General features: G+C 42.9%; 1 protein-coding gene and 1 pseudogene across 3 annotated transcripts in view; one reads left to right on the top strand and one right to left on the bottom strand.

Annotated features, from left to right (window-relative positions):
- The window catches only part of TFCP2 (transcription factor CP2), a 49,755-nt gene that overhangs the window by 15,764 nt on the left and 13,162 nt on the right, over positions 1 to 20,829 (bottom strand). For both annotated transcript variants that reach the window (XM_080659538.1, XM_080659537.1), the window contains exons 2-5: positions 12,117 to 12,268; positions 7,261 to 7,337; positions 6,331 to 6,436; positions 538 to 644 (exon numbers count right to left, since the gene is read on the bottom strand). In XM_080659538.1, the coding sequence (XP_080515664.1) occupies positions 538 to 644; positions 6,331 to 6,436; positions 7,261 to 7,337; positions 12,117 to 12,268 (442 nt within the window). The remainder of the gene's footprint in view (positions 1 to 537; positions 645 to 6,330; positions 6,437 to 7,260; positions 7,338 to 12,116; positions 12,269 to 20,829) is intronic.
- On the top strand, positions 13,104 to 13,834 carry LOC308243765 (kinetochore protein Spc25-like; annotated as a pseudogene). The gene has a single exon. The product of its transcript is annotated as a kinetochore protein Spc25-like (transcript).

The raw sequence follows: 20,829 nt of genomic DNA, 5'->3' as shown, positions 1-20,829 counted from the left end.
AATTGTTGTATTATTTTCCAAAGGAACAGCTGTAAACCTACTTTTGACCTACCTTGAATTATGTAGCCGTTAGTAAGCATTTTGAGGAGGAACAAATACATAAATTGGGGAAATCAGAAGAGCAATTAAGAAACTCCTCACTGTGCCAAAACCGGTTTGGCTCAGTGGATAGAGCGTCGGCCTGCGGACTGAAAGGTCCCAGGTTCGATTCCGGTCAAGGGCACGTAACTTGGTTGCGGGCACATCCCCAGTGGGAGGTGTGCAGGAGGCAGCTGATCGATGTTTCTCTCTCATCGATGTTTCTAACTCTCTATCCCTCTTCCTTCCTCTCTGTAAAAAATCAATAAAATATATTTAAAAAAAAAAAAAAAAAAAAGAAACTCCTCACTGCTTTCAGGAACATGTTGAGGAGTCTGCACTTGAGAGTCATACTGGAGCCCTGTAAAGATTTCCAACTCAACATGTTTTATTCTTTAAGAAGCCAATTTGGAGTAAGAGATGCTCTTCATAACTGGAACCCCATTTGCAATGCCTTACCTGGATAAACACAGATGTCCTCTTTGCAGGGTCCCACAGGAACTCCACTGTGTTTAGTTGGTTTGGATTAGCCCTAGGATCGATTATACCCACGGACATTGGGATATCTGAGAAACAAATGGTATTCATTGAACAATTCTGAGTGCTACTGGGTTTAAGTAAGAAAGCACTGATTCTTATACAGGTATTGTTGGTCCCTAGTTACCAAGACTTTTATGTAAACCTCTTTTTGCCAGTGAAAGAGGTTTGAATAGAGCTAACAGTAATCTAAACTAGAGGCCCGGTGCACGAAATTCGTGCAAGGGGGTGTGTGTCCCTCAGCCCAGCCTGCACCCTCTCCAATCTGGGACCCCTCAAGGGATGTCCAACTGACCATTTAGGCCCAATCCCAGTAGGGCAGTCGGACATCCCTCTCACAATCCAGGACTGCTGGCTCCCAACTGCTCGCCTGCCTGCATTCCTGATTGCCCCTAACTGCTTCAGCCTGCCAGCCTGATTACCCCTTAACTGTCCCTAACTGCTTCTGCCTGCCTGATTGCCCCTAACCACTTCTGCCTGCCAGCCTGATCACCCCCTAACCACTCCCCTGCCAGCCTGATCGACGCCTAACTGCTCCCCTGTCGTTCCGATTGCCCCTAACTGCCCTCCCCTGCAGGCCAGGTCCCCTGCAACTGCCCTCCCCTGCAGGCCTGGTTCCCCCAACTGCCCTCCCCTGCAGGCCTGGTCACCCCCAACTGTCCTTTCTGCAGGCCTGGTCGCCCCTAACTGCCCTCCCCTGCTGGCCTGGTTCCCCCCAACTGCCCTCCCTTGCTGGCCTGATCGCCCACAACTGCCCTCCCCTGTTGGCCATCTTGTGGCAGCCATCTTGTGTCCACATGGGGGCAGGATCTTTGACCACATGGGGGTAGCCATCTTGTGTGTTGGAGTGGTGGTCAATCTGCATATTACTCTTTTATTAGATAGGATAGAGGCCTGGTGCACAGGTGGGGGCCAGCTGGTTTGCCCTGAAGGGTGTCCCGGATCAGAGTGGGGGTTCCCTTGGGGCGTGGGGCGGCCTGGGCGAGGGGCCTGTGGTGGTTTGCAGGCCGGCCACACCCCCTGGCAACCCAAGCGAAGGCCCTGGTATCTGGGGTTTATTTATCTTCTACAATTGAAACTTTGTAGCCTGGAGCAGAGCCAAGCCTTCTGCCTGCTCCATGGCGGCAGCCATTTCTGTTGGGGTTTATGTATCTTCTATAATTGAAACTTTGTAGCCTTAAGCAGAGTCCTGGGCCGGCCAGGGTGTGCGGAAAGCTTGGCTTCCTCCATCGCCGGGGGCAACCCTAGCCTCCTGCTCTTTCCAGCTCCGTGGCTGCCACCATTTCTGTTTGATTTTATGTATCTTTTATCATGAAACTTTGTAGCCTTGAGTGGAGGCCTAGGCCGACAAGGGCAGGCGGAAAGCTTGGCTTCCTCCATTGCCGGGGAAACCCAAGCCTCCCTCCTGCTCTCTGTGGCCGTAGCCATCTTGGTTGGGTTTATTTGCATATTCACTCCTGATTGGCTTATGGGTGTGGCTTGTGGGTGTAGCAGAGTGATGGTTAATTTGCATATTACTCTTTTATTAGATAGGATACTTTGCTTCTGAGTATCTTTTTTCTACTTTAAAAAGTTTAATTCTACTTAAAAATAGATTTAGTCTACACACTAGCTCTTGTGTCATGAAAATTGTAACATAATCTGCTTCACTTAGTTTTTAGATTAGTGTTAACTGCTAGAAGTACACTAAGAGTATTGCTATAGAACGATAAAGGCATAAAGTACTGTATCACAGATAGAAGTGGGAAAGTCATCAAATAATCCTATAGCAGAGTGACACATCAATCTTGAAAAGTAACAAAATTGGAGGTCTCATAGTTTTTTATTTTAAAACTTCCTACATGCCCTGGCCGGGTAGCTCAGTTGATTAGAGCATCGTTCCAATACGCCAAAACTGCAGGTTTGATCCCCAGTTAGGGCACATACAGGAATCAACCAATGAATGCATAAATAAATGGAACAACAAATCAATGTTTCTCTCTCTCTCCTTTCCTCTATCCCTATAAAAATTAAAGAGAAAAAAAACTTACTATGAAGTTACAATGATTAAAAATGGTGTAAGCCCTAGGCAGTTTGACTCAGTGGATAGAGCACTGAAACAGATTAAAGGGTCCTGGGTTCGATTCTGGTCAAGGGCACGTTCCTGGGTTGTGGGCTCAATCCCCAGTCCTGGCTGGGGTGCATGAAAGAAGCAACCAAGCGATGTGTCTCTTCACATCAATGTTTCTCTCTATGTCTCTCCCTCTCCCTTCTATTCTCTAAAAATCAATGGAAAAAGAATGCTTGGGTGAGGATTAAACAAACAAAAAACTGGTGTGGTACAGGCATAAAGATTAATATATGGACAAATGGAACAGAATAGAGAGCTCAGAAACAAACCTTCATATATATGGCAAAATGATTTTAAACAAGGGTGACAAGGCCATTCAATGGTAAAGGATAGTCTTTTCAACAAATGGTGTTGGAAAAACTGGAAATCCACATGCAGGGAATGAAGATGGACTCTTACTTTACACCATATACGAAAACTAACTTAAAAAATGGATCTACACTGCCCTGTCCAGGTAGGGCAGTTGGTTAGAGCATCATCCCGATATACCCATGTTGCGAGTTCAATCTCTAGTCAGGGCACATACAAGAAAGTAATCAATGAATGTATAAATAAGTGGAACAAAAAATTGATGTTTCTTTCTCTCTCTCAAAATAAATAAATAAACAAACAAACAAATAAGAATTTCCTTCCTTAAAAAAAATATCTACACCTAAACCTAAAACTCTTAGGAAAAACTTTTTTTTTTAAATATATTTTATTAATTTTTTACAGAGAGGAAGGGAGAGGAATGGCTGGGGGGAGGGGGTGTCAATTGGGGCAAAAGGAGACATATATAAAACTTTAGACAATAAAAATTTTTTTTAAAAATGGGCAAAGGATTTGAATACACATTTCTCCAAAGATATACAAATGGCCAATCCTATCTAATAAAGAGGGAATATACTAATTGACCATCACTCCGTCACAAAGATGGCTGCACCCACAGCTGAGGCCAAGTTCCCATAAGGAGCCTTAATGAGCAATCAGCAGAGACCTGAGGCTACGCCCTCCCCTGCCCCCATGGGGCTTGACAGGGGACCTCAGGCCATGTTCTCCACCCAGCAGGGCTTGACAGGGGACCTCAGGCCGTGCCCCACACCTGATGGGGCTGGACAGGGGACCTCAAGGTGCACTCCCTGTCCTGGTGCTGGGCTAGGGGACCTCAGGCTGCTCCCCCCGCCCCAGTGCCAGGCTGTGGGACCTCAGGGCACGCCCCCCACCAGGTGGGGCTTGACAGGGAACTTCAGGCTGTGCCCCCCACCCCAGCACCAGGCTTGGGGACCTCAGGCCGCACCCCCCACTTGGCAGGGCTTGATGGGGACCTCAGGCCTCGCCCCCTGCCCCGGCGCCAGGCCAGGGGACCTGAGGCCACACCCCCCGTCTGGTGGGGCTTGAAGGGGGACCTCAAGGTACGCTTCCTGTCCTGGTGCTGGGCTAGGGGACCTCAGGCTGCTCCCCCCACCCCAGCGCCTGGCCAGGGGACCTCAGGCCGCACCCCCCACCAGGTGGGGCTTGACAGGGGACCTTAGGCCGCACCCCTCACCCCAGCACCTCCCCAGCACTGGGTCAGGGGACCTGAGGCTGCGCCCCCCTGCCTGGCAGGGCTTGACAGGGGACCTCAAGGTGTACCCCCAGTGCTGGGTTGGGGGAACTCAAGCCACGCCCCCTGCCCAGTGGGGCTTGACAGGGGACTTCAGGCAATGCCCCCAACCTGGCGGGGCTGGGGGACCTCAGGCCACACCCCCCATCCTGGCGCCAGGCCAAGGGACCTGAGGCTACGTCCCCTGCCCAGTGGGGCTTGACAAGGGTGGGACTGGCTGGGTCTGGATCTAGCCCAATGGGGTGGGGGGCGGCTGGGTCTGGGTCTCCCGCGATTTTGAGGCACATGTGGGTGGGCAGGGACTTGACTCTGGGTCCCATGGTGCGCCTCAGACTCTGACAGGAGGAAGGTTTTCATATACATTTTACTAATTTTCTTTCATCTCTGACACTTCTATTATAGAGAAAGGGCAAATAGCAATATTAAATTATTTCCTCTAATTAATCTCCTTTTAATGTGCATGAATTTCGTGCACCGGGCCACTAGTAAGTACATGAAAAGATACCCAACATCACTAATCATTAGAGAAATATAAATCAAAATCACAGTAATATACCACTCCATATCTATTAGAATAGCTAATATTAAAAAAATAGAAAATAAGTGTCGGTAAAGAGGTAGAATAATTAGAACACTTGTGCAATTCTGATAGAAACGTAAAATGTATAGCCACTGTGGAAAACAGTATGGTGGTTCCTCAAAGATTTTTAAATAAAATTATCATATAATATAGCAATTCCCCTTCTGTGCATACACCCAAAAGAATTGAAAGCAGAGACTGAAATAAGTATTTGCACACGCAGGTTCATAGTAGCATTATTCATTCACAATAGCCAAAAGGTGGAATCAACCCAAGCATCCACTGAGGGGTGAATGGATAAACAAAATGTGCTATCTATATACAATGAAATAGCCTATTTAATAAAAAGGAAATATGCTAATTGACCATCACACCCTCACAAATATGGTGATGCCCACAACAAATAAGGAGGGAATATGCTAATTGACTATCACGCCCTCAAAGATGGCAGAGCCCACAGCCACAAGATGGCGGCGCCCAGTCCACTCAGCCCCATTGGGGCAGCAGGCCGTGCGGCCCGGCCAAGCCCGCCCCAGGTGGGTCTGGCCACTCCACACGCCTGCCTCTGGAGTCCCCCAGTCCCCTCAGCCCCCCAGCTGCCCAGGGCCAGCCCAAGGTGCAGGCAAGCCTCGAATGGTGGCTACCCAGCCGCCCAGGGCCACCCAAGGCTCAGGTAACCAGGGCCAGCCGAGGCTTACACTGCCAGCAGTGGCAGCAGCAGAGGTGTGATGGGGGCATCGCCTTCCCCTGATTGCTGGGTTGCCTCCTGCCCCTGAGGGCTCCCGGACTGTGAGAGGGGGCCGCCTGGGCTGAGGGACCTCCCCTTCCAGTGCATGAATTTTCATGCACCAGGCCTCTAGTTATCTATAATAATAAAAGCGTAATATGCTAATTAGACCGGATGACCTTCTGGACAAAGCTGGGGCTGCGAGGAAAGCCGGGGGCCCAGGTCCCAGGTGCCTATGGCGGCCAGAGGAAAGCCCAGGTCCCGGGTGCCTGCCGGTGGCCAGACGAATTTCATGCATTGGGCCTCTAGTATAGTCATAAAAAGGAAGGAAATTCTGACACATCCTACTACATAAATTAACCTTGATGATTATGCTAAGTGTAATAAGCCAATCACAAAAAGGTAAATACTGGATAATTTTATGTATTAAAAATAATTAAAATTTTATGTTATGTATATTTTACAACTAAATTAAAAAGAAATAAAAACAACAAAAAATCACCCTGAAATAATGAATATGACTGTTCTGGAACTGAAGTGTCTCCACTTTCTAACTTTTGGTATCATCATACTAGTAAGTTTTTATACTTAATAACCACTTCCAAGTACATGCTAATTGAGCCCCTGAAGCATTTTGAATCAAAGTAAACTCAAGAACACCAATTCTCAGGCCATAGTTTATAGGCGTTTCCTGGGAATAGATTCTCTTAACTCACCAATGTCAAGAATTCTATCTCCAGGTCGGTTCCACCTCCAGCCCTCCAGCTGCTGGTGTTCAGTGTATTGTAACCGTCTGTCATGGAACACTACACGGAATATACTCTAAAAGGAAGCAATAAAATCAAATGATAATAGGATTCCTTTAAAATCAATGCTGACAAACAAAAAATTGCAGAAGTCACCCCCAGTTAGTTTTTAGATACAAGCTAAAAAATTTTTTAAGACCTATTTCACGCTAAGACCCACACCATACCAAGCTCTAATTCAAGGTAAATTTTATAATTGCTCAGATATAATCTTTACAATGAACCAGTACCATATTTGGCTGAAACATCAGTTCTGATGGTAACTAAGCATAAAGGACTCATATCAGTAGCATTTCTATATGCCCCTACTGCTATCATGTAATATTTGGCTTGGATCTTCAGATGTGTATCAAAAACTCACCAAGGCCCTTGCTTGCTAACCCGCCATATAAACTGTAAACAGAGCAGGTAGCAGCTATTTCCATTAACTTTACTTTTATTACTCTTACTTTTCAGAGATGCCTATTAATATCCTTCTTATCATCTTTTATAGCTGCTGCCCAAACTCCTCTGTCCCAATTGTACTGTGAATTAGACAAAGAAAACTGCTATTAGTCAACACTAGCTTCTGTTTTCCCTGCAAAAAGACAAAGTATCCAAAGAGACAGGGGAACTTCTCTCAAGATCTCAAGGATGTTACTGTATCACGAAACTCTCCTGACATGGAGTGGTAAGCCTTCTGTTCCTGCAGCTCTGAAAAATCTATGTGAATAGAGGGGCTCACTCTGATTCCACATTCTGCCAGCAAATTGTAGCAGGTAAGATATCAGCAAGACTTTTATGGAAGCAAAATAATATTACAAAGAGTCAATAAAAAGGATGTTTTTCATTTTCTTTTACCTTCACCAACTTGCCATTAATTTCTGGAAGTTCTCCAAGTTTCCTGTTGTCTAGCATTCGGATTTCATAAGACTGTCCTGAAAGAAAAAGTAACTACGTATTACATTCATCATAATTAACTTTGCAAAATTCAGAAAGAAAAAACTCAGTTGGGAGGAGAGTTTCCCTCTGGTTCATGGTGGCAGCGAGTTGAATTTTAGGAGAGCAGTGTTCTCTGAAGAATCTAATGTATGGGTCCACCGCACTTTTGGTGGATGGGCTGAAGGACGTGAGTCCTGGGGGTGGGGGAAAGAACTGTCAGAAACATCCAAGTGTCCAGACTCAGGCAGAAGGCTCAGGGAAGAAGTGGGTGCTCAGTGGACCTGAGGGCACCCAAGAGGGAGCTGGAGCCTGTGTGCTGTAAGAGGAATGAGATGAGAAACTCCTTACTCCCATGAAACTATAGGCTGTGGCGTGCTTCCCCCTCCCCCAACCGTTTGCCTGCAGGCAAATTGAGGGGCCCAAAGTCGGATCCAAGTATCTAGAATAAGCTCTAGCCTTGGAGCGGCTAGAAAATGGCCCACACACGAATGTATACACCACCACCCTTCAATACCCCAAGGAATATTCCTCTCTCAGACAGATCATGATTTGGAATTACTGAATAATTAAAGATTCCTCTTTCTCCACACCCCCACTTCCAAAAAAAAGGCATTTTTAGCAACATTTTTGGAGCTTTGAAAGTAATGTTAGATTCTGTGTGGGATAAAAACATACATAAGCCCTGGTCCCTTTCCTCAATTTAATGTAGCTGGAAGCCAAGCTATTTCCTGGGTTTAAAAACCCGGTTCTTTCATTGTGTGCCCTTTTCAAATTTCTTAATCTTTGCCTCAGTTGCCTCAGCCTCAAAACGGGAATATTTAGTAATTCTTCTCACAGGGCTGTTGACAGGATTAAATGCCTTAATACATATAAAGCATGTAAAACAAGGCCTGGCACTTAATGAATCTATGAATGTAAGCTGTCATCATCATTGTCACATTATTGCCAGCATCATCTAGAAGTGCCAGACACACTATAGAAAAAGAAGGGTTTCCAATCACTTAAGGATAGAGTAAAACTTAGTAACAATATCTTGAGAGAGTATAGACAGAATCATATGAAAGTTTGTATCCCCCCAAATATCTTGTTTATGGATGTATGACAGGTAGTTGTTAAAAGCAGGAACTTTCATAAATTGCCTTAGAGGCAAAAAAAAAAAAAAAAAAAAAGGAATAAAATTCAGTTGGTTGAATACATAAGAATATAGTATTATTAGTATTAGTAACAACAACTACAATTCTTTACTATATGCTAGGCACAGTGCTAAATGTTTTCATACATTGTATCATTTAATTTACACAACTCTCTCTAAGGTATTATCAATCCCATTTTTACAGATAAGGAAACTAAAACATAGAGTTTATGCAAACATAGTCATATCAATTGATGCAGAAAAAGCATTTGACAAAATCCAACATCCTTTCTTGATAAAAACCCTCAGCAAAATGGGAATAGAGGTATCATACCTCAACATAATAAAGCCTTATATGACAAACCTACAGCCAACATCATACTCAAAGGGCAAAAACTAAAACCATCTCACCTAAGAACAGGAACGAGACAGGGATGCCCACTTTCACCACTCCTGTTCGACATAGTACTAGAAGTGCTAGCCATAGCAATTAGACAAGAAGAAGAAATAAAAGGTATCTAAATTGGAAATAAGAAGCAAAACTGTCATTATTCGCAGATGACATGATACTGTACATAGAAAACCCTAAAGACTCCATCAAAAACTAGACTTAATAAATGAATTCAGCAATGTAGCAGGATACAAAATTAACACCCAGAAATCTATGGCATTTTTATACACCAATAGTGAACTTACAGAAAGAGAAATTAATAAAACAATCCCATTTACTATTGCACCAAAAAAATTAAGATACTTAGGAATAAACTTAACTAAGGAGGTAAAAGTCCTGTACTCTGAAAACTACCGGACACTGAAAAAAAGAGATAGAGGAAGACATAAACAGATGGAAGAAAATACCATGTTCATGGATTGGTAAAATCAACATCATTAAAATGTCCATACTACCCAAAGCAATCTATAGATTCAATGCACTCCCCATTAAAATACCAACGGCATATTTCACAGACCTAGAACGAACTCTCCAAAAATTCATCTGGAATAAAAAAAGACCCCAAATAGCCACAGCAATCCTGAGAAAGAAGAACAAAGTAGGAGGGATCTCAATACCAGATTTCAAGCTGTATTACAAAGCCACTGTTCTCAAAACTGCCTGGTACTGGCATAAGAACAGACATATAGACCAATGGAATAGAATAGAGAACCCAGAAATCGACCCAAACCACTATGCTCAATTAATATTTGACAAAGGAGGCATGAACATACAATGAAATCAAGACAGTCTCTTCAATAAATGGTGCTGGGAAAATTGGACAGATACACCCCAAAATAATGAAACTAGACCACCAACTTACCCCATACACAAAAATAAACTCAAAATGGATAAAGGACTTAAACGTAAGACGGGAAACCGTAAAAATTTTAGAGGAATCCACAGGCAGCAAAATCTCAGACATATGCCGAAGCAATATCTTCACCGATACAGCTCCTAGGGCAATGGAAACTAAAGAGAAAATAAACAAATGGGACTACATCAAAATAAAAAGCTTCTGTACAGCAAAAGAAACCATCAGCAAAACAACAAGAAAGCCCACTGCATGAGAGAACATACTTGCCAATGTTATCTACAATAAGAGTTTAATCTCCAGCATTTACAGGAAACTCATACAACTTAACAAAAGGAAGATAAACAACCCAATCAAAAAATGGGAAACAGCCGAAATCGGTTTGGCTCAGTGGATAGAGCGTCGGCCTGCGGACTGAAAGGTCCCGGGTTCGATTCCGGTCAAGGGCATGTACCTTGGTTGCGGGCACATCCCCAGTGGGGGGTGTGCAGGAGGCAGCTGATCGATGTTTCTCTCTCATCGATGTTTCTAGCTCTCTATCCCTCTCCCTTCCTCTCTGTAAAATATCAATAAAATATATTTAAAAAAAAAAAATAAAATTATAAAAAAAAAAAAAAAAATGGGAAACAGACCTAAATAGATACTTTTCAAAGGAAGACATACAGAAGGCCAAGAGACATATGAAAACATGCTCGAAAGAGATGCAAATCAAAACGACAATGAGGTACCATCTCACACCTGTCAGAATGGCTATCATCAACAAATCAACAAATGACAAGTGCTGGCGTGGAGGCGGAGAAAGGAACCCCCGTGCACTGCTGGTGGGAATGCAAACTGATGTAGACACTGTGGAAAACAGTACGGAGTTTCCTCAAAAAACTAAAAATGGAACTCCCATTTGACCCAGTGATCCTACTTCTAGGACTATATCCCAAGAAACTACAAACACCAATCAGAAAGGATATATGCACCCCTATGTTCATAGCAACACAATCCACCATAGCTAAGATTTGGAAACAGCCTAAATGCCCATCAGCAGACGAGTGGATTAGAAAATTGTGCCAAAACCGGTTTGGCTCAGTGGATAGAGCGTCAGCCTGAGGACTGAAAGGTCCCGGGTTCGATTCCGGTCAAGGGCATGTAACTTGGTTGCGGGCACATCCCCAGTAGGAGGTGTGCAGGAGGCAGCTGATCGATGTTTCTCTCTCATCGATGTTTCTGACTCTCTATCCCTCTTCCTTCCTCTCTGTAAAAAATCAATAAAATATATTTTTAAAAAAAAAGAAAGAAAAAAGAAAATTGTGGTACATCTACACAATGGAATACTACGCTGCTGTAAGAAGGAAGGAACTCCTACCATTTGCAACAGCATGGATGGACCTGGAGAGCATTATGCTAAGTCAGTGGTCAGCAAACTCCTTAGTCAACAGAGCCGCATGTGGCTCGCGAGCCGCAGTTTGCCAACCACCGTGCTAAGTGAAATAAGTCAGTTGGAGAAAGATAAATATCACATGAACTCACTCATTTATGGAATATAATGAACAACATAAACTGATGAACAAAAACAGATCCAGAGACAGAGAAACATCGATCAGACCATCAAACCTCAGAGGGAAGGCAGAGGAGGATGGTGGGAAGGGGGAGAGATCAACCAAAGTACTTGTATGCATGCATATAAGCCTAACCAATGGACACAGACACTAGGGGGGTGAGGGAATGAGCGGGGGTGGGGGTGGGGGTTGGGGGTATAAGGGCACATATGTAATACTTGAATCAATAAAGAAAAAAAAAGAGTTTATGCAACTTGTCCAAGGCCATACAACTGATAAACCATAATGGTGAGTGGGGTAATTCTTCTCAAATAGTAACCAGTAAGCATGTTCAGGGAACACAGATTAGAAAAAAAGAGAGAGATGGAAACTAAAAATGGGCACACAGACAAAAGAAGCTATTAATATATATCTCATATGACATTAAAACTCAAATATCTGAAGTAAGCCTTGGATTTTGACAGTCTACACTAGAAAGATGCACTTAAAAAAATGTTTATATTGATTTCAGAGAGATGAAGGGAGAGGGAGAGAGACAAACATCAATGATGAGAGAGAATCACCAATTAGCCTCCCCCTCTCAACCCCCACTTGGAATTGAGCCCGAAACTCCAGGCATGTAGCCTGACAGGGAACCAAACCTTGACCGTCTGGTTCATGGGTCGACGCTCAACCACTGAGCAACACCAACTGGGCCGAAAGGTGCACTTTTCACATAAAGTGTACCTAATTAAATATCATGAATTCAGCAGGTCTGCAGTAATACTAACAAACAAGGACGCATCTAACCTTGATTGAGATATGTCAGGGTTTCGTCGTGGAGTTTCACTGCTGGAGAGGTGGCAGCACAAAGCACGTACTGAAAAGGTAGGATTTTATTCTCATTATCAGGAGGCAAACTTGACTCTTCTTGCTTAAAAATGGGCAAGGCAAGGACATCACTAAAATAAAACAAATAAATGACTTTCGTTAACATCTGACAAAGGTGCAAGAGCAGATTTATTGTGGAAGCAATTTAACTGCAATTTGCTTTGGCAAACCATAAATATTACTCACTTTTCTGGAGTTTCTTCCCAACTATTCAGTTCAGATTACCAGCTGTGATATCCCCCTGACCACAACAATGTGAGCAATGACAAATATCCACTGTTAAAACCACCTAAATGCCCAAAGACTGTGTTTCTAGGGAACATAGGTGTTTCTAAAAGGGCTCTGAAAATAGTATGTAGAGTTCCAAAATCACAATTTAGAACATTCAGTAATATATTTGTTCTCTGAAATGCACCAACTGCAGTATCTTTATTGTGCAGTCCCCCTTTATCCACAGTTTCAGTTACATGCAGCCTGCAAATATTAAATGGTAAATTTCAGAAATAACCAATTTCTAAATTTTAAGTAGCAAACCATTCTGAGTAGTGTGATGAAATTTCACACTATCCTGCTCTGTCCCACCCAGGACATGAATCATCCCTTTGTGCAGCATATACTTGGTATACGCTACTCACCTGTTGGTCACTTAAGTAGCACTCTCAGTTATTAGATAGTTACAGAAAGAGAGAGCACGAGAGAGAGAGAGAGAGAGAGAGAGAGAGAGAGAGAGAGAGAGAGAGAGAACACGCACATATTCCTTTTATTACAGAGCAATAAAAGATGTTAGTCTTTGGGAGACTTTGTTGCCATACATTCTTTTTTTCTAAATTTTTTTTAAAAATAATTGATTTGAGAGGGAGATGGGTCTGCAGCCTGGCGGTTAGCTGGGGTCGGTTCACGTCTTGTGTGGGGAGGGCGGTGGGGCCCAGTCCTCCCGGAGAAGCATTGTCTTACAAAATGGTAGAGGATGAGCTGGCACTGTTGGATAAAAACATTAATGAATTTTGGAATAAATTCAAAAGCAATGTCAATGACACCTCCTGTCAGATGGTGGGACTAAGAGATACCTACAAGGACATCCATAAAGCATTTACAGAAAAGCTGTCTGTGAAATTGAAGGAAGAAGAGCGAATGGTTCAGATGTATCTAGAATATCAAAATCAGATCTGCAAGCAGAATAAGCTTATTCAAGAAAAAAAAGATAACTTGTTAAAGTTGATTGGTGAAGTAAATGGCAAAAAGCAGGATTTGGAAGTACTGACTACAAATATCCAGGATCTTAAGGAAGAATATGCTAGGAAGAAGGAAACTATTTCCACTGCTAAAAAAACGAGTGAAGAGAGGTTGCAAAGGTTACAAAAGTCTGTAGACATATTTAAAGATCGACTTGGACTAGAAATTCAAAAAATTTATGGTGATAAGTTGTAGTTTATATTCACTAATATTGACTCTAAGCATCCTGATAGCCCATATATGTTTTGCCTGCACCTAAATGAAGCAAGGGACTATGAAGTGTCAGATAGTGCTCCTCATCTGGAATGCCTAGCAGAATTTCAAGAGAATCTAAGGAAGACCAAAAATTTTTCAGCCTTTCTTGCCAATGTTTGAAAGCTTTTAGTACTATGGTTTATAGTTAATGTATAAATAGTACATAAAATAAAAACTTTATTTTTCTCCCCTATTTTGTATCTCTTAAAAAGAATTCTCATCATCTATAGCTTGCCTGTAATCCTTTGGGATTTTTTTTTTTTTTTAACATTTCTGTATGCTGTGTTTCTTTAAAGTATTTAATTAAAATCTTAGAAAATAAAAAAAATTTATTGATTTAAGAGAGGTGAGGGAGGGGGAGGGAGAGAGGGAGAGGGAGATGGAGAGAGAAAGAGACAGAGAGATTTGTTGTTCCACTTATTTATGCATCCTTTGGCTGATTCTTGCATGTGCCCTGACCAGGAATCAAACTCACAACCTTGGCATATCAGGACAATGCTCTAACCAGCTGAGCTAACCAACTGAAATCCTGGGCCAGGGTGCTATACATCCTTAAGTACATCACATTTGATGATTCCTTGAAAGGAAGGGTTAGTGAAGATTACTAGGAATTAAGGAAAATAAGATTTTGCAACATAGCAACAGCTCAACCTTTAGGAATGTAGAGTGTTTTTCTTCCTTCTCAAATGTCAGTGCCTAGCTAGGTTAATATACGTATAGCAACAGTTCCTAGACTTCTCAATATAATGTGGCATTACACCTAACCCCTCATGACTAAGCAAAGGACTATCATTGGAAGCTGGAATTCTAAAACTGATTCTAAAGTTACCCCTAAAATTAACTCAAAATAGTACAGCCAAACTCAATACATAAAACTATATTTTCTCAGAATTTAAGATCTAAAAACCTCAAATATATCTGAATTACTCATGTTCTTGGCACACTGAGTTTCTTTTACTTTGCTGTGGGAACAAGAGTATCATTCAATTCCACATTCCTATAGGTGGAGGCTAAAGGTCACCAGTAACTACAGTTCTAGGTCCCTGCTTATACCACAACAATAACAAATTCAACAAGAACAATTTTGGAAATACACAGAAGTCTCCTCTTTCTCAGAGGTAAGTTGAGTACAGATTAGGAAAACCCACTCTGGTAGACTCTAAGTAGTTGCTACCAATGTATAATTTGGCACTTTATTATATTCTCTGATTCCTTCATGTATTTAATTCATTCAGTGAAACATATGCAATTTGAAGGAATAATTTTTTTTATGTGCTTATTAGTAAAATAGAGGCCTGGTGCACAAAAATGCACGGGTAGGGTCCCTAGGCCTGGCCAATGATCAGGGCTGATCGGGGCCTTCCTTCGTTCCGCGTCGCCCTCTGGTGGTCAGCACATGTCATAGCAAGTGATTGATGAAACTCCCAGTCTCCTGGTCGAACGCCCGAGGGGACACTTTGCATATTAGCCTTTTACATATATAGATAGATATCTATTGGTATGATTTATATTTTTGTTTATTTGTATTGTCCCAAATACTCAGCCCTAATACACTGTAATCATTTTGGAATTCTCAACATTTCATAGTACCTCTAATCAAGGATAAGGATACAGAAATCTTACTGTTAAAAAGATAAATTGAATACATATTTTTAAATTTTTTTAAATTAATTTTTAGTGAGAGGAAAGGAGAGGGGATGGGAGGGAGGGAGATAAAGAGTGAGAGAGAAATATCTATGTGAGAGAGAAACATTGATCAGTTGCCTCCCGCATGCATCCTGACAGGGGATTAAACCCACAACCTGGGTATGTACCCTGACCAGGAATCAAACGAACTCCCCACCTTTTGGTGTATAGGACAACATTCCAATCAACTAGCCACACCAGCAAGGGCTAAGTACTGTATATTTTTAAGATATGCATCGCTAAGTGGAAATCCATACCTGGGAGTATAGGCATAGCAGAAAGCATTATTAAGAGTGATCTTCCCTGTAAGTAACTTGGATTCCCTGAAGAGCTGCTTCTGATATAAATTACCCTTCTCTGAATAGTCTCTACTAATTCACAACTATGGTTTAATTTTCTCCCTCAGGCCTACCAGCTGTGGAATGCTCTCTTCTAAAAAGATCCTACAGCATAGAAAGGGAGAGGTTGGATGAGCTCTATCTTGAGTAAGAGAGGCAAGCAGACAGGTGTCCATAGCATCTAAGGAAATTAGAAGCTAACTGGGGACAGTAAGATGTCATGAGCTCCTAACTTCTCTATCTTATAACCTTCATTTCACCATGATAAAAATATTTGAAAACATGCCAATCCTATATAATAAAAGGCTAATATGCAAATAGACTGAATGGCAGAACGACTGGTTGCTATGACATGCGCTGACCACCAAGGGGTGTGCACTGAACATGGTGGGCATCAGCTGTGGTGGGATGGTGGAGCAGGTGAGCGGGGGCACCAGACCAAGGCAGGGCGCTGGTTGCTGTCACGGGGCAAGCCTCTGGTGGTTACTGAAAATTCTTTGCTCCCACATGCCATGGTCCCTCCTGGCGCTTGCACCTGCTGCTGGCGCCAGCCTCACTCGCACCTACTCCTGGTGCCGGAGCCGCCACTCACACCCAGTGCTAGTGTCAGCCCCATTTGCACCCGCAGCCAGTGCCAGAGCCACCACTTGCACCCGCTGCTGATGCCCAGCGCTGGTCCCGTTCGCTTGGCGCCATCAGCAGGTGCAAGTGGCTACTGCCAGCCCTAATTGCCCCTGAGGGCTTCTCTACCTCTCCCTGCTTCTGAGGGATGATCGGGGCAGCAACCACGGCTCGCTCCCACTGACAGCGCTGACCCGCTTGCATCCACTGCTGGCGCCGGCCTCGGCCCCAATAGCTCAGCTCCGTCAGCAAGTGTGAGCAGGGCCGGCACTATCAGCGCATGGCAGTGGTGGCAGCGGGAGCAGGGCTCCCGGCAGACAGGGAACCTGGGGCTGTGGCAGGAGGGGTCAGGCCGGGGCGTGGAGGATGGGCCGAGACCTGCCCCTGTGCCTACCGCAGTCTTGTGGCCCACAGTTCCTTTCAAGGTGCACGAATTTGTGCATGGGCCCCTAGTATCTCTATATTAGTTATAGTGTAAAAGGGCAAGAATTGAAGATACTACATTCTATTCTGAGGTCAGCTTCAAAAGAAAAAAAAATCCAGTAAATAACTGGTCATAAAGGCCCTGGCTAGGGAGCTGAGTTGGTTAGAGCACTGTCTGGATATGCAAACATTGTTAGGTTGATCCCTGATCAGGGCACATACAAGAATCAACCAATGAATGCATAAATAAGTGGGATAACAAATCAATGTTTCTTTCTCTCTCAAAAATTAATAAAAAAAATATTGTTAAAAATAACACCAACAAATGCTGGACAAGACATTTTAAAAAAATAACTGGTCATAACATCTTTAAAGAGGAGAGAAAATAACTGATTTCCTTGGATTTGTGACAGAAAGATGGCCCTTCAAGTTTTAATATGAAGCCAGTGAGATGTCCTGACTACTGAGTAATGGTGAAATTATCTTACTTTCTTGGTTAAGAGCCTGCTGTCACAAAGTGATAAAAGATTTCTGCTAGCTGAACATCTAGTAAAAAATCTCATTAAACTAAAAAGCAGCACATAAAATTTTTAAAATTGGCTTGCTAATTATTCTACCACCCAGAAGACTAAGAAATAAGTAGAATTATATTCTGAACCTAATTTGATCAAGAAAAAGAAACTGATCAGAAAAGAGGAAGTTGTGGGAGCCTCAAAAGAAAGCAACCCAGCCAAATAGACAGGAAGGACAAGGAATACAGCAGATGTGATTCCTAGTTTTTTAAAGAACAGGCTTCAAACAGTGAAGACAGGACCCAAGCCCATGGATGTGAGGTACTAAAAGGGAATACAACAAGATTGAATTCTCAAAAAATGAAATTCTGCCAATTTCACATTATCTGAGATGGCGGGGGGAGAGAATCGGAGGTGTCTAGAAAGACTAGACAAAAAGCTCAGCAATCAACTCAGAATTAGAAGGAGGTGCACCATAAAAATACATACAAAGGAAAGAAACTATTTTTTTAAGTGGTACTGACATAAATAAGAAGCAAGCTTGAGCTGAAACCCACAATGTGCTGAGACTTGCAAAAAAGGTAAGAGAGCTCTAACCCAGTGGTCCGCAAACTGCGGCTCGCGAGCCACATGCGGCTTGCGAGCCGAAGTTTGCTGCTCTGTTGACTAATGAGTTTGCCGACCACTGACCTAGACTCTCGATTCCAATAATTACAAGCTGTTGTTGTTCCTTGTGATTAAGCCCCTATCCCAGTGGTCGGCAAACTCATTAGTCAACAGAGTGGCAAACTGCCGTTCGCAAGCCGCGGTTTGCCAACCACTGTCCTAACCGGCTCACTGGATAGAGTGTCGGCCTGCAGACTGAAGGGTCCCAGGCTCGATTCCGGTCAAGGGCATGTACCTTGGTTGCGGGCACATCCCCAGTGGGGGGTGTGCAGGAGGCAGCTGATTGATGTTTCTCATCGATGTTTCTAGCTCTCCATCCCTCTCCCTTCCTCTCTGTAAAAATCAATAAAATATATTTTTAAAAAAAGAATTCTAATTGGCTGGAACAGGAGGCTAAATCTAACTGGATAAGATTTAATAAGGATAAATATTAAGCCATACACTTAAAACTAAAAACAGCAAATTGATCCAATATATGTAAGAAAGACTAGGGCTTTAAAAAAAATCGATTTCAATGAGATAAACAGTGTGATATGGTTGCCAAAAATGCTGATATCAGTTTTCATGAAAAACACCGTGTGGCCCAGCTGGCATGGCTGAGTGGTTGAGCAGAAGCCTCTGAACCAGGAGGTCACAGTTCGACTCTCAGTCACATGCCTGGGATGCAGGCTCAATCCCCAGTGTGGGGTGTGCTGGATGTTTGTATGAGCAAAGAAGTCTTGTTAGATCCACTCTATAAAGATATTCAATTCCCAGTTCAGGGTTGAAAGAGTAGGCCTCTTTAAAATGTTCTCCAAATCAATGGGGCACGCTCCCTCTTGAGAGCATGCCCACACCTTTCTTCCTTCTTAGGCATGCATCTCCGAAGCTCTAAGGGTCCCCGCCAACCAGGGGAGCAATGGGCAGTGGCAGCTTGTCCCAAGCTAACCCCCTGAACCTGTCTCCAAGGCTTCCTTTCTTCTGACTTGCCAGTGAGCCAAAGCAGCCCTGACTTGGCTCATTTCTTTCCCATAACATTTCTAGAGAGCCAAATCAGCCTCACCTAGTCTCTCTCCTGTTGCTTCTTCTATACTAAGCCCTTGCTTGTTTCATTGTCCCCAGCTTTAATAAACATTCTCTCAAAATCAAAAAAATAGCCCAGCCCTAACTGGTTTGGCTCAGTGGATGGAGCGTCGGCCTGCGGACTGAAGGGTCCCAGGTTCGATTCCAGTCAAGGGCATGTGCCGTGGCTGCGGGCACATCCCCGGTAGGAGGTGTGCAGGAGGTGGCTGATCGATGTTTCTCTCTCATCGATGTTTCTGACTCTCTGTCTCTCTCCCTTCCTCTCTGTAAAAAATCAATAAAATATATTAAAAAAAAAAAAATAGCCCAGCCAACCTACAAACCAGGAGGTCACAGTTTGATTCCAAGCCAGACCACATGTCAGGTTAGGGGCTCGATCCCAAGTAAGGGCATGCAAGAGGCAGCTGATCAATGATTCCCTCTCATCATTGATGTTTCTGTCTCTCTCTCCCTTTCACTCTGAAATCAATAAAGATATTTTTAAAATTAAAAGGACCTAAATGTTTTGACCCTGTTAAGGTCTTAAAAGCTGTGTTGGGATATACCTAGGGATCCTATATATTATTAGAAAATACTAATAGGTATATAGTATTCTCTAGTATACAGGAAATACACTAGTTCACCGCTATTATAGTCCAAAGTATATGCCATAGCATCTGCTACAGAAGGCAGCAACCAATTGATAACTACAAAAGTCTGTATATGGGCTAGACCAGTGGTCGGCAAACTGCGGCTCGCAAGCCACATGAGGCTCTTTGGCCCCTTGAGTGTGGCTCTTCCACAAAATACCACGGCCTGGGCGAGTCTATTTTGAAGAAGTGGCATTAGAAGTTTAAGTTTAAAAAATTTGGCTCTCAAAAGAAATTTCAATCGTTGTACTGTTGATATTTGGCTCTGTTGACTAATGAGTTTGCCGACCACTGGGCTAGACCAACTGGCTTATGAACCTGTTTATATCTTTTAAAATTTCATTTCTACTTTTGTGTATTTGCCAGGACAAAACAAGGCCCAGATAACATCTGGGCATGCTAAACCTTGTATATACCAAATCCAAAAAAAACTTATCAGTATAGTATTTTCTAACAGATGATTCCTAAAAATTATACTCTTTTTAAATTTTTAAAAAATTCTCACGAGGATATGTTTAGTGAGAGGGAGAGAGGGGGGCGAGTGGGGGGGGGGAGAGAGAGAGAGAGAGAGAGAGAGAGAGAGAGAGAGAGAGAGAGAGAGAATGAATTATCGATTTGGGCACCTCCCGAACACACCCTAACTGGGGATTGAACCCCCACCCTAGGTATGTACCCTGACGGGGAAATGAACCCACAATGTTTTGGTGTATGAGAGAAAAAATTATATTAATTGAAGTCAAGACATAAAAAGATTTTCAATTCTTAGGAAGTTTATATCTTATCCATTTGGGCAAAGTGATTCTAATGAACTATGATCTCAGAATACACTCTTCTAAAATGATGTATGAAGTAGCTAGTAGTAAATAGAAGTTGCCTGAGATATTGTACATATGAGAGAGCCATCTTGATTGTCCAATATAAAGCGAATCTGCACCATCAATCCAGGGATTCATGAGAAGTCAAATTATTGTTTCAAGCCACTGCATCTTAGGGGTGGTTTGTTAAGTAACAAGATAGAGGAACAGGCCCGTTCCAATGTTTCTATAGAATTCTTTACGACAAAACTCAACAGTAGTGATGAATATGTAAAGGAAGATATTAAATCACTCACTCACACACACAGAAAAAAACAAAAGGGTACATTCCAAAAGCCATTGTATAGCACTTAAGGAAAAATAAACAACAAAGCACAGTCAAACCACTTTAC

The sequence above is a fragment of the Plecotus auritus genome (assembly GCF_963455305.1).
Source record: "Plecotus auritus genome assembly, chromosome: 3".
Classification (NCBI taxonomy): Eukaryota; Metazoa; Chordata; class Mammalia; order Chiroptera; family Vespertilionidae; genus Plecotus; species Plecotus auritus.
This window is presented reverse-complemented; position numbering and strand designations above follow the sequence as displayed.